This window comes from Stegostoma tigrinum, chromosome 2, assembly GCF_030684315.1.
Source record: "Stegostoma tigrinum isolate sSteTig4 chromosome 2, sSteTig4.hap1, whole genome shotgun sequence".
Lineage (NCBI taxonomy): Eukaryota > Metazoa > Chordata > Chondrichthyes > Orectolobiformes > Stegostomatidae > Stegostoma > Stegostoma tigrinum.
The window spans coordinates 104,962,678-104,977,195 of record NC_081355.1 but is presented as its reverse complement, the minus strand read 5'-3'; the positions used below and the strand labels follow the sequence as shown (position 1 = coordinate 104,977,195).

General features: G+C 38.6%; 1 protein-coding gene across 4 annotated transcripts in view; it reads left to right on the top strand.

Moving 5' to 3' along the window:
• The window catches only part of LOC125460384 (DNA-binding protein SATB1-like), a 141,009-nt gene that overhangs the window by 34,681 nt on the left and 91,810 nt on the right, over positions 1-14,518 (top strand). For all 4 annotated transcript variants that reach the window (XM_048547834.2, XM_048547851.2, XM_048547827.2 and 1 more), the window contains 2 exons: positions 1,526-1,637; positions 13,378-13,841. In XM_048547834.2, the coding sequence (XP_048403791.1) occupies positions 1,526-1,637; positions 13,378-13,841 (576 nt within the window). The remainder of the gene's footprint in view (positions 1-1,525; positions 1,638-13,377; positions 13,842-14,518) is intronic.

The window sequence follows — 14,518 nt, the reverse complement described above, 5'->3', positions numbered from 1 at the left end:
GAAACAAATAAGATCCTGAGGTGTCTTGACGGTCACTGTAATGAGGTGTCTCTTGGAACTCAGTTCCTCAAAAGTTGGTGGAAGCAGAGTCTTTGAATATTTGTAAGCAGAGGTAGACAGAACTTTGATAAGCAATGAATGAAAGATTATTGTGGATAGACAGGAACTTGGAGTAATCAGATCAGCCATGATCTTATTCAGTGGTAGAGCATTCTCGTGGGAATGAAATGGCCTACACCTGCTCCTGATTCAGATGTTTGTGAGAAAACAGAGTTAATGCTTCACATCTCATGATTTTTCATCAGGACAGTTCTGATGAAAAGAACAACCACAAATCAGAAATATTAGTGTTTTTTTTCTCTGCACAGATGCTTCCATGATCTTGAGGATTTTTTTTAGCATTTTCTATCTTTCATTCAAGTTTCTAGTATCTGCAATACTTTGCTTTAGTGACAAGTTTGTTTTATTTACATTCATTTTTGTAAGATTTCCTTATTTGTATTTCTCTGCTTTTCATTTCTATCTGTGAAGTATTATTTTAAATAGTGTCTTCTCTCAAACACCAGGATTACAATACAGTGGTCTGTTATGAAAATGCAAACCTCTTGGGGACAAGGTCTAATAATTGAGAGCTTACAGTGTTGAGTACTGTTTATTTGACCTCCTTTAAAAAATTTTATATGCTTCTTCATCCCAGAGTAAAACATGACTCCCAGCTTTCACACGTATGTTTAACGCAGTTTGGAAATCAAACATAGAGTAATCATATTTTAATTTAAAAACAGTTTTTAAAGCTTATTGTTTAAGCCACTTCTTTAATTGATTTCACGGGAATAGTGAAGCAATATAAAATTAATCTAATTTGATAAAGAAATAAATGTCCTCATTTAGATTAATTCTGTGCAAATTATTCAAATATGGCGATACAGAATTCTTACGTATTAACTCATAGCTGAATAAATAGTCTTGTGGAAATTAATCATATCATAAGGAAATGTACTCTTTGTCTTGAAGGCTGAATAGGTACAGCCTGGAAGTTGATTGAGACTCACAGCTAATTGATATACCATCTGTTAAACCTCAAATTATTATTGTATACGAATGTACCACTTCTATCAGAATGGGGTTGATTTGTGGGGCCTTATTCTTCTAGACTGTATGTATATTTACAAACAGTTTTAAATATAATAATAATTGTAACAAAAGATTTGTCACTTTTTGGGAATTCTGTAAATATTTTATAATCCACTGTGATAAGCTGATTTTACATTGTTTGAAGTGTACTTGATATTGATCAAATCAATTATGAAGAAAAAATATTTTTCAAAAGGAGACAGAGAATGTAAAAGTTCTTTACGTAAACGATGGTTATAAGTTATATTTACTTTGCAAGTAAAGTGTCAAGTGAAAGCACTTTGTTTTATTATTTCCATTGCCTGAAACATTTGAGGAAATAGATACCTCAAGCTTAAACCGATTTTAATTTTTTTTGTTACTGACTGAAGATTTTGTTTTTATAATGCAGAGTATGATTTCCTCCATTGTAAACAGCACTTACTATGCAAATGTATCAGCAGCAAAATGTCAAGAATTTGGAAGATGGTATAAACATTTTAAGAAGACAAAAGATATGATTGGTAAGCAAGGAAAACTCCTAATCTGTTCATTATGTTGGTAGAAGTGGGCACATACTTTTTCAATAAGTGACTAACATCATGCCTTTGTCTGTTTAGATAAAGCAATTTTAATTACTTGCACAATTGTTTCAAAACATTTTTAGCTGAATCTTTGAAAACAGATGACATGCTAATTACTTAAAAATAAAAATTAGAAGATTTGGAATTTAATTGGATAAGTAGGAACTACCTGTGATAGGGAGCAGATATGTGGTTCCAGATAACCATCAGCTAAACTCCTATTCTAATTATTTGTATCAACAGTGATATTAAAATCCATGAGATGTCTTAAACTGTAGAGTATAGAGTATAATTTTAATGTTGAGAACATAATGTAATGATTCCTCGGGAATTATTATTTAAAATTAAGTAGCATTTTAATTCAACACCTGAAGTTTGTGAATGAGTGCCTGAAATGCAAATTCCAGCATGGAAAATGCTCTTTACTATTTAGAAGTGTGACAGATCAGATCCAGACAATGCAGATCACATGCACTACAAATGAAGGTACTTGTCTGATGCTGTGTTATAGTACCACTGTCATGACTGTATCAGTGTCTAACCTTGATGGTAGTAACACCACACTTGACCTTAGAGAATGCTTATTGTTAGCACTTGCACAAAAGTGAATGTAGAAGTTCTGTTATCTAGTATTGTCAATCCTGCACCCTTGAGACCAAAAGAGTGGAACATCAGAATGGTGAATTGAAGGGGCATTAGTTCAAGTACTTCATGGTCTAAAATAACACTGATTTAGACACTATGGTGAGATAATGAAAAACCCTCCAGAAATTATGACATTTTCTCTGTAGTAAATTTTGTCCATTTTTTTGTATTATCCTGAGCAACTCAGAACAGATATTTTTATAGTAATTATTTCTCATAGCCTCAATATTATTCATCAGAGTGCTGAACTACAAGAGGAAAATTACCGTATTAGGACCAAGAGGTGAAGCAACACTTTTCAGAATTATTCACAGCCAAAATGATCATTGTTAACAACTGGAATCAGCAATTATGATGAAAAAATGATTGCAGATGCTTTTTCAGAATCAAACCCCAGGGGTATTACATAACACACAATAAATAAATTATGTGGACATTTTCTATCTGAAGTGAAGCAACAGCAAATTTTCTGATAATTCAGTGAAATAGCAGTATTTTAATTAAAAAAGAGAAAGTACTTTTGGCTGTGCTTAAGTTATCAGTAAAGCTGAAAAAAATTCTAACAGTAAACACCCTAAAAGGGGTACTTAAAACCCAAAATATCACTCATCAGTATTCATAGGGCTTGCAGGAAGACCTTTGTATAAAACCTTGTGACATTATGAAAGTAATGCAAAATGTTTTGTCAGTCATTGTTTGTGCTTGGAGTTCCGATTATTAGATAGGTGAAGGTGGCATAAAAAGAATGTAGCTGTTTGTTGCATCTAAAATGATAACACATAATACTTTTTATCATTAACCATTTAGTTCACAGAAAGGGCCTTTGGCTTTTTTCCTGACGATGTTCTAGTGTGCCTTGAAAATATTGATATAATCCAAATCCAGGCTTCTCATTCAGAATTTCTAAATTTCACTGTTGTGGGAGGATTTTATAAAGCCAGTAATAGCAAGAAATGCAGCATGTGGAGTGACTGGAATGTGGAATTTCAATTTCCTGATGATGGGTTGAGATGCAGAGATGAAGTCAGGGGTGTGTTTATGGTATATCAGACCTCACACTGACCTGTGGTGTTTGCTCTTGCAATGTAGTATGGCATGAATTGACATTAGCATGAAGTGTTCTTCCAATCGTGTTCTGCCTTCAAAATAAAATAAGTGGCTCATGAGAATCTTGTCACTCCTGCTTCATTCTGTTTAAGGATGTTGCACACCAGTTGGCTTTGTGCATCTGGCTGTGAAGTCAGTGGTTTTCCTTGATAAACACTTTGAAAGGGGAGGAGGAAAATGGAAGGTTGCATGGAGGCTTGGGGCCAACAAAAGTGAGTCAGTGGTGGGGTGGGATAGCCTGTAGCATGTGTTCAAGGGCTTGTAGGGAGGGAACCAAGGAAGACAAAGGGGGAGTTTGGGGCCATGTCGAAGTGAAATGGGAATGTCCTGGTTATGAATGGATGGGAATAGTCAGTCAATGCAACTCAATTAAAAGCCTAGAGTGATTTCAATACTCTCAAATTGTAGGCCCATCTCAAGGTGTTAGCTGGCAGAGTCCTTACAGATGTTTGAGTTTACCCATGACAATTAAAAACTGAGTGTTTTCTTGGACAATATCCTTTACTTTGAAGTTGAGAGCCAGCTGAACCTGAAAGCTGAGCTTGAAGAATAAAACACTGCACAGTTTTATAAGAACATCTGAGAGTGAATGCAAATCACATGGTTGTTTCTTCCACAACGTAGAATGTCCTTAATTTTCCCACCAGTGCTAATCGGGAGGGATGCCAGTAGATTTAGCTGGTTGACTAAGTTGGCCCCTACAAGTGATAGTGATACACACCTGAATAAAGTGAAATTTGAATTTTAAATTTCTTTAAATTTGAAAAAAAACTGAGTCACTTTTATGCTTACAATTCATATGATAATTGAAATGGAGTTGGGCGAAAACGCTCTGGCCCACTCTTACAACGCACCCACAGCTGCAGCATTGTAAACTGATGCATGTTTCACCAGTGAAAAGCTTCCCCCATTGTGAATTGTAAGGGCCTCCCATTCATGCCTGCTATGCTTTAAATTTTAATAGTAATCGTGTGGAAAATGGGGAAAAGGTGAGAGAACAGAAGGGAGGCAACCTTCCAGTTCCATTGGCAAACCATTGCTAAAACTCCATCATCTGAATTTGCTGTATCTCAACTGGTACACTTGATATGATTGGTAAATCCAGGTGAGATCTCATCACAGTCCCTGTCCTGTCAGAGATGCCACCACATTTCATAGATAAATCTGACTAAGGAACAAAAAGTGTTGGAAATGCACAGGAACCCAATCAGTATTTGAAAGAGAAAGATAGGTGATATGTTCCAGGTGTGGCCCTTCAGTAGAAGCAAATAAACTAAAGGCTTAAAAGTAAAAACATTTGAGATATAAGCTTATTCTTAAATGCAAAGATATTTTATTTGGCTGATCAACAAACTGGCAGCCATTAATATGACTAGCTCCAAGTAGTCATAAGCAATTAGCAAATTATACTCCATAGCAGCGCAATCTTTGAGGATTCATGCTTTGCACTTCACTTTCACATTTCCATAATTCCAGGGAAGTCCAATTCCCATTGAAGAGGCATTGTCTTTTTAAAGATTTACATTCACTCAGTATAGGCCTAAAACAAATCTTTAGTATTTATGTCAAGCTGATGAACTCAGAATAAAATATTAGGCATCTGGTTGAATGAAACTTTGTGCCATGGTTTGGTACGACACTGACTTCAAATAAACATAAGAAAACAAGAGTAGAAGCCATGGTTGTCATCAGCAATCACTTGCTAAGCAATATGATGGTCCACCTAGGAAATTCCATGTCATTGATCACAGGTTCTGTGGGTCCTTCTGTGGCTGAGAGCCTGATGTTAGAGCCACATGTCCAACCTCACATTTGGCAAGTGTTTCTGGGAGGTGGAATTGATCTGGTCCTCATCCATGTGCTGAAGTTCCAAAAGTGAGGTCAGTGTCATTTTCTTCTTGGGTTTCAACCAGTTGATGTTGAAAAGTTTTCCATTGTTCTGTAGACAATGTCCACACTGGTTCTTGTTCTTGACAATGGTGAGAGCAATTGGTGTTCCTGGCATTTCTTTTGGAGTTGCTGACCAGTGAAAATCATGTGCATAGTTCCACAGTTTAATCGGAAGCCACACTGGGAGAAAATGCCGAGCAAGGATTTAGTTGGTAATATTCCTGGCAATGAAGAAAAGGGAGATTCCTCAGTAGTTCCCACAACCCACTTTGTCTGCCTTCTCGAACATGTTGGTAATAGCACCATCTCTGAGATGAGCAGCGATTTCCTCTTTGTCCCGTATTTTCAAGAACAGTTGATTAAGATGACTGATAAGCTCTACTCTTCCAAGTTTGAAGATCTTCACTCAAATTCTTTCTACCACTTCAGCTTTTCTATTCATCATGTGTCTAATGGAGGCTTCAAATTCTGCCATACTAGGTGGTAGTCCAAGACCATCTTTGATGGGGAGCTGAGGTCTTCCTTAAACACGTCTTCATCAGTGACTGTACTGTGGTTCGGGAATTCGTTGAAGCATTTTCTCCATTGGACACTGATGATCCTTCTGCCTGTTAAAAGGGTTTCATCCTTACTCCACACCAGTTTGAGACCAAGGGTGTTATGTCCATAAATTGCCTTGGAGGCACTGATGAAACCCTGGGTGTCATGCTTGTTAGCAAGGAGTTACGGTTCCTTAGCTTTCTGAGACTACCATTGGTTCTTGATTTCCGTCATTCTTCTTTATAGCTCTGCCTTTGCTGTTTCATGAACTCTCTTCTTTACCTCTTGGTGATATTTGTTTTGCGAAGTATAAAGATCTCTCCCCTTCTCATCAATCATGCCTTGGCTGATGTGATCATTCTTGTTGAACTAGTTTTGGTGTTTTCTGGTCTTGTAGCCAATTACAAAATGAGATTATGGTGGTCTTCACCTCTTTCCATATTTTCTCCACTCATTTAAATTTTTATAAAGACATTGTTGGAAGTTTGCTAGTCTGCTTGGCTTTTGAAGCCACTGAGTGTTGAGCATTTTTATGAACTGTTCCTTTGTTTTAACCTGCTTCTGGTGGCATTTGATGGACATTAGGGAGCAGATGAGCCAGTAGTCTTTCCAGCAGTTGACTGCATTAGTCATCACTTTGGTTAATGAGGACATCCTTTAGGCCTCAGCATCAAAGATGACATAGTCAATCAAATGCCAGTATGTGATCATGGATTCCTCCTAGAAGTCTTGAACTTGTGTCATTTTTGGTAAAACAATATGTTGGTGATGACCAGCTGGTGATCCACACATTTCGTGAACAGGAGAATCCAATTGGTGCTATAGTTTCTAACTTTTTCTGGTCCAATGGTTCAGTTTCAGGGTTGGGCATCCTTTCCAACCCTGGCAGTGAAATCTTCAAGGAGGTTAGTTTTATCTTTGTTAGGGATGTTGGTGACTATAGTGTCCAGGGTGGAGTAGAACCCATCATCATGTTCATCTGTGGCACCAAGAGTTAGTGTACAAACGCTCAATGACCGCTGTCTGCTAGTTCATGGCAAGTTGTAGATGGAGATGAGGCAATCATTGATGCCGTCAGGGAGCTCCAAGTCAGTTGAGTTCATTTTCAACAACAAATCAAGTTCCATGCATCCTGGGCTGATCCTTGGGTTTGCCTATCCAGGGCAAGGACAGACCACTACCTTCTTCCCTCAACCGCCCTTTGTCTGCAATATCAATGTTGAAGTGCCTGAGTTCATCGGCAATCAGGGCAGTTCTTCACTCTGAATGATTGCTTTGCTCATTGTCCATGAGGGATCATACATTCAAGTATGTTTCACTTTGGTTTTCAGACCACAGGTAGATAAGCCCAGTGGATGTGGTTTTCCAGCCAGGTTGGTGAGGGAACAGCATATTTTTAGTGCACCTTTTCTTAACCCCTTCTCCATGTGGGGTGAGCAGAATGGATCCTGATGAGATCTGTTTGGTCGTGAAGAAAGTTGCTGAAATGCTCTCCTGTTCCTATGCCAAAGCACAATGACTGAGTCATGCTTCACTGCCTGAAAGCCAGCCTGAAGCTAGGGACTTGCATGTCTGACAATCCTGTCTCCATCGTGTGTGTGTGTGTGTGTGTGTGTGTGTGTGTGTGTGTGTGTGTGTGTGTGTGTGTGTGTGTGTGTGTGTGAGAGAGACACACAGTCCTTGACAGAATGTTGATCCAGTTCTAGGTAAGGAAACCTCGATGATTAGGGATCTTGGGGATGTCTCTATTACTGCTGGAGCTTTCATCCATCATTGCAGCCATTCATATTACATGAGTATCTTCCACTGGATCACCATTTTGGATTGCACTCCATCTGGTTCATCCCCTCCCACTTTACTGTCATGGCTGGCCCTGCCAGGAGTTAAGAATTCCTGATGGAATTGCTTTCGAGATGAAAGAAACACTGGAACTGTTTCACCACAGCAAGGTGACAATCGAAAGTTCCTCATAAACCTCAACTCCTCACTATCTTCACAGATCTATTTATCTCTTCCTTAAATGCTTTCTGATCTATCTTTCCCAATTCTCTGTGGTTGAGAATTCCAGACATTCGTTACCCTCAGGCAAAAGAAATTCCTTCACATCTCAGTTTTAAATAAATTCTGTAACATCCTGTGAAGGAATAAAAATAAAGACAAAACTTGTTTAATCATTTTTGTTAAGTTATCCCAGGGAAGTATATCCTTTATTGAATATGTCAAAACTACATAGTACACCAGGCTGCCCTCAACAATGCCCTGCTTAGCTGTAACAAGACATTACTGTTTTTAAACGCCAGCCCCTTGCAATAAAGGCCAAAATTCCATTTGTCTTAATTACTTGCTGCATCTGCATGCTGATCTTTTGTGTTTCACGCATAAGAAAACCCAAATCCCTCTGCATTACTCTTTTTTGGAGTCTGTTTCCACTTAAATAATACTCTGCCTTTGATTTTTTTCTATCAAAGTGCATGATCCCAAACTTTCATACATTAAACTTTATCTGCCTATCTGTATCCCCTTGCAAATTTCTTGTCTTCATCACAATATGCCCATTCACTTATATTTGTATATTCAGCAAAGTTGGATATATTATATTCTGGCTGCTGCTCTAAGTCATTAGTATAGGTAGTAAATAATTGAGGCCCTACAAATGATGGTTGTTGCAGTCCACTAGTTACAACTTTCCAACCTAAAAAAGACCCATTGGTCCCAACTGTCTTCTGTTAATCAATTCTCGATCCATGCCAGACATTACCCTCAATACCATGAGCTCCTATCTTGTGCAATAACCTTTATGTGGCACAATGTAGAATACTTTCTGGAAATCCAAATGAACTACATGTAGTGGCTTTCTTTTAACTACCCTTTATATCTTTGACCCTCACCAGCATTGTGCTGGTCAAAGGCTACAGTTTAGAGTTGCCCCTCACTGTCAACATAATGGCACAGCACCACAAACCAGTGCCTCTCACAATGTACAGTTGCACAGCTGCCATTTCCTTGCACATGCAACTTTACGTTCCATTTGCTTGAGGCCTCATAACTTATGTCTCCTAATTCATATTACCCCTTTCAACCCTCTACGTTTCTGCTTCCCTTTCCCCGGTAACCACTTCAACCCAATGACTTACAATTGTTTAGTGTGGGACCATCACGTACAGAGAAGACTTCAAATGGTTCAAAACATTCAACTTTATTCACCAGCACCAAAAGGAACTGAAATTCATACCTCAGTTGTACTGAGCTAGGATAGTGTGGAACATAGTTTCTGGAGTATACAATAAGGCTTTCCCCAGACTAATCCAAGCATCAGAACCTTATCTTCAGCAACTCTACTGTTTGCACCACCTTAAGGAATGGGCTGCGTAGAGCCTACATTCAGTCAGAGGTTTCATAATGACATCATCAGCCATGGTTGCAGAGGATGTCCCTAGTAGCCATTCATATAAGACATCAGGCCTGTCAACCACATCAGTAAAATGAGAATTCTCAAGGTTATATGCTTAATGGTTTCATGGAACTTGATTATTCGGTCTTGTTCCAATAAATGCAACACCAGTCATGTCAAAAAGAGACAGGATATTGTAAATGCTGCATGAGTACAGAATCCTACTCCACCCGACCCACATCATCCATGAAAGGCATCATTGAGCATAAGAGCATGTTTCATTATACTTATAGATCAAGCGAACAGGCAACCAGTTCCATGCACCAGGTTACTGTCGATTGGCTGTATTTGATCACCCATATTATTGATGTGCCCGAAACAGGATTTCCAGGACCAGTCTTCTGCTCTGAGTTTAGCCAAGGCAAGTGATTATCAGGAGGGTAGAAGGAATGCTTCAAGGACATCTTTAAAACTTCCCTGTAAAAATGCATTATATCTACTGACTCAGGGGAGAAAGGTTGCTCAAATTGGAGAAGAAATATTTGTATAAGGGACAACCATTTCAGGCTTCTCCAACAAGTTCAGGGAGAGGACGTTCACAAACAGCACAAACAAATGAACACTTAATGGAAGAAAGCTTAAGTTAGTAGTTCCTAAACTTAAAAGGAATGTGTTACCTCAGTTCATATGTTAAATAAAGCTCAAGGTCTAGATGTCACTAGATTTCTGGAGGTTTATTTCGAATAGTGGAAAGAACTTTCAAACCCCAGATGACCCACCTATCCTGTCTTCAAACTACACCTGCCTCATGTGGGACATTGAGCAAATCCAGCATTGTACTGGATAGTTACCTCAGGACCCACAAATGTGGTATGGAAAGAGTGATCCTCAGGCCTGAGACTCTGCCTAGGAAGATGATGGCAAGAGGACATGCTGTAATTAGACAATGGGATTGTGTTGTGAGGGAGTAGAAAGGAAATGTAAAATAAGATCAATGGCTAAATGTGAAGATTACAGGCTGGAGAATTAAGGAAGAAATTATATATTGTTCAAGATTGCAGTTGTTATAGGGAAATGAGACGATGCAAATGCAGGTTTAGAAAAGGTAGAATGGTGGGGATTAGTGCATATTTAGAGAGCTGATGGAGTTATTAAATGATAGAAGTATGATTGGTGGTGTATGTTGGGTAAGGAGAGCATAGTAAGCGGCCAGATGACAGTCAGAAACTCAAGTGTCTAGCAACTCCTGGAAGTGTCTAGTCTCCAGCCAGTGAGACCAATGTTGTTGTCTTGTAAACAGCATCTGCTTAATTGAGAGAGTTTGGCAGGGGGAACGGCAGAGAATGCCATAGTTGGAAGGAATGAATCCAGTACAGTTAGTCTCCCTCTCAATGTTGGCAAAATGAAAGAACTGATCATTGACTTCAGAAAGAAAGAAGGAGAACATGCCCTTATCTACAAAAACAAAACTGAGGTTTAGAGGGTGGAGAGCAGCACATTCCTTGGAGTATCGATAACTGACAACTTGCCCTAGACTTCCCATGTAGATGCGATGATCAAGAAGGCACAACAATGCCTCTTCTTCCTCAGGCAGCTCATGAAATTTGGCATGTCCATAAGGTCCGTCATCAACTTCTACAGATGCACCATTGAAAGCATACCGTCCGGCTGCATAGCGGCCCAGTATGACAACTGCTCTGCCCAGGACCGTAAGAAACTACAGAAGGTGGTGTGCACAGCCCAGACCATCCATGGACTTCATTTACATGGCTCACTGCCACAAAAAGGCTGCCAACATCATCAAAGACTCATTGCAACCTGTAGTGATCTCCTACAACCTCTTCCATCAGCCTGAACGCACGCGCCATTAGGTTCGGGAACAGCTTCTTCTCAGCCATTATTAGACTGATGGACTCACTAACTTCAAATGATGCTGATCTTACTAACATTGATCTCACCTAGTGCACACCCTTTGCAGTGTAACCTGTATGCCTCTGTTTAAGTCTTTTTGATCAGTACATCCTTGCTTACCACGATCTGCCTGCACTGCTTGTAAACAAACCTTTTCACTGTACTACAGTACACATGACAATAAGTCAATCAACCAATCAACCCAGACAGAGCAGGGTTTAGATGGACTTCAAATAAGGTTTAGAGGGCACAAAGGAAATTAGAAAGAGGTGGGGGAGAAAGAATGGGGAAATGATGTATAGGAAGAAAAGGACAAGGAATGAGAAGGAAAGGAATTTTGAATTTGTTATTTTTGAAAAATACCATAGCCAGTCTCGGTCAAGGACCCATGAAGAGCTTCCAGTGCAGGGTAGAAAGACCAAAAATACGCAGCTGAGAGAGTTTGACACAGAATAACGACCAGTGTAGGACAGTACAGTCTACATCATTTTTTAAATAAATGGTTTATTTTTAATCTTTGAAACCTGAAAATAGTCCTGGGGGAATTCAAGTAAATTCCGTTCCAGTGGTTGCTGAGCAGGGGCACTCACTGGGAGGGGTGGGGAGAAGAGAACGTTCCTGTGAGATGAACAGTAAGTACCAATATCTGGAAATTTAAAGCACACACAATTACTATTAAAAGCAATAAATAAATGTGAAGGCCTGGAATTTCTACTTCTTGTCTGTGTTTTCATGTTCTCTTACAACTAATGCAAAAGATCTTAGGACTTTAAAAATAAATTTTAAAAGCATATTTTGCTGAGTGCAGCTTGAGATTCTATAATCTTTAGTGTGGTTTAAAAAAAAATCAGACTACAAGTAGGTGGCTCCCACAAAACAGCTCCTCCCGCCAGGGTAAATTAATTACCATTGGGAGTCTCCACTAATTGTGCCTGTTGCAGACTTTTGGATAGGCTCTAAAAATTTAGCTGAGTCCTTTGGGCTCAAAGACGCCAATAAGAATGTTTTAAAATGTTATGAATGTTGTTTTTAAAATGATTTAAATGTTTATTTTTTGTGATGAGCCAGTCTTCAGCAGAGTTATTCAAACATTTACATGTTGCCGCTCTTAAATATATAAATTAAAATTTAATTAAAGACATTTTTAAAAATAAATTTTAATTTTTAAGCACTGGCTCTTGACAGCTTGGTGTTTTGCTAATGTGTTTGAGCAGAAACTTAGAGGAAAGGGAACACTGTTTAGTGACTGATGCAGTTTTAGTTTCAATTTGCACTGAAATTGCTGATTGCATCTAAGGACTGACTTTACTCCAGGTGTGAAAATACATGAAAAGAATTAGATTTGAAATGATTTGTTTTCTTCATTTTCCCTTTGCAATTATTCCAACATTTTGATGACTGTGTATAGTTGTCTTCCTTAGTGGCTCCTCCGTGGAAGTAAGTTTACCCATTTTGCTCTGATTGGATTCACATATTTTAGGCCCCTTCAATTAGGATTTGTTATGAGTATTATTCATATGGGATATGAACCAAAATGTTACAAAACATTTGCATATATGCAAATATGGTATTGAAGGGCCAGCTTGACGTCATGGTGATGATGGACGAATTGTTAGACACTTTCTGTTAATGTAATATTCCAATCTTGGTAAATTGCAGGTATCCCATTTGTAAAAAGGTGCCCCATACAGTTACAGAATTATAGGACTAAGATGTAATGCATATGCATGACCCCTTACCTCTGTGTTATCTTTTATTGGTTGCCTCAAAGAATTGTAGCAAATTTAATACAGTTCTGTTCATTGCAGTAAAGTTCTTAATAATAATCCAAGCTATGATTAATGGCAAAACATAATGAGCAATACGTAGAGGATAATAAAATGTGAGGCTGGATGAACACAGCAGGCCAAGCAGCATCTCAGGAGCACAAAAGCTGACGTTTCGGGCCTAGACCCTTCATCAGAGGGTACTCTCTGATGAAGGGTCTACGCCCGAAACGTCAGCTTTTGTGCTCCTGAGATGCTGCTTGGCCTGCTGTGTTCATCCAGCCTCACATTTTATTATCTTGGAATTCTCCAGCATCTGCAGTTCCCATTATCTCTAATACGTAGAGGAATTTTTTTTACTTTTAGGGTATTAATGTTTGTCACTCAAATATATTCATATTTCTGAAACTTCTTTTCTTTGTTGCTCTAGCTGAAATGGAGACTATGTCTGAACTGTCTGTTTCTCAGCAAGGGACAAATCATGTTAACTTTGGATCACAAACAGTTCCTGGAAATGGTACTGAACTGCCCCAGCCACCATCACCTGCCCAGCTTCCTCATAGTGGTCAGCCTGCTACTAGGCCCCAACTTTCCAATTTGCATCCTGGACTTGTTTCTGCACCTCTTAGCCCACAGCTGGTGAATCAGCAGCTGGTTATGGCCCAGATATTAAATCAACAATTTGCTGTCAACAGACTCTTGGCACAGCAATCCCTAAATCAGCAATACCTGAACCACCCTCCTGTCAATCGGACCATGAATAAACCATTAGAACAACAAACTTCATCAAATGCTGAAGTGTCTTCCGAAATCTACCAGTGGGTTCGTGATGAGTTGAAGCGAGCTGGCATCTCCCAGGCTGTGTTCGCACGTGTGGCTTTTAACCGAACTCAGGTAAGACCAAAACATTCTTCCCCATTGTATATTTAGCATTGCTGGTGATGCCATTGCTAGGGTCTACAGGATCATCACATTTGATTCAGTTTAATTTGTGATAAGCTAATGTTGAGGAACTCCTTCTTAGTTTTCTGCAAGTTACAGCAGACTAGAGACCTTTGTGGAATCGTTGATATTCTGTGAATCAATGTACTTATTTTGAAAGATATAAAACTTGGCAGCCAATTTCTCGTTCATATTTACAGACAACATTAATGTATTGCTGGCAAGATATTTATGATTAACTTTCTGAAGGACTAACAACATTTATTTCACATTCTTTTGCAATTTATTTAAACTTGTGCAACTTGTTAGAAAAAGTAAAGATTTATAAATCAGTTTGAACAATTCTAGTACTACTGCACAGAACTAAGATACTTTTTTTCTGTGCAATGCCCTGATTATTAGCTAGGATGCTTTCTAGTTCCTCATACTAACCTATTAAAAAATATTTTTACTTCACGTCTGAGTTAATGTTGTTAGTTTGAAATCCAATTAAAGATACCTGAAAAATGTAGTACATAGCCTTAGAGATAAATATTCCTCCCCAGTTTTGTTACTTTATTAGTAACACCAAAATATGCAAAGAAAGTGATTGGGACAATTTAGTGGGAACTGTACACAAAGAATAATAA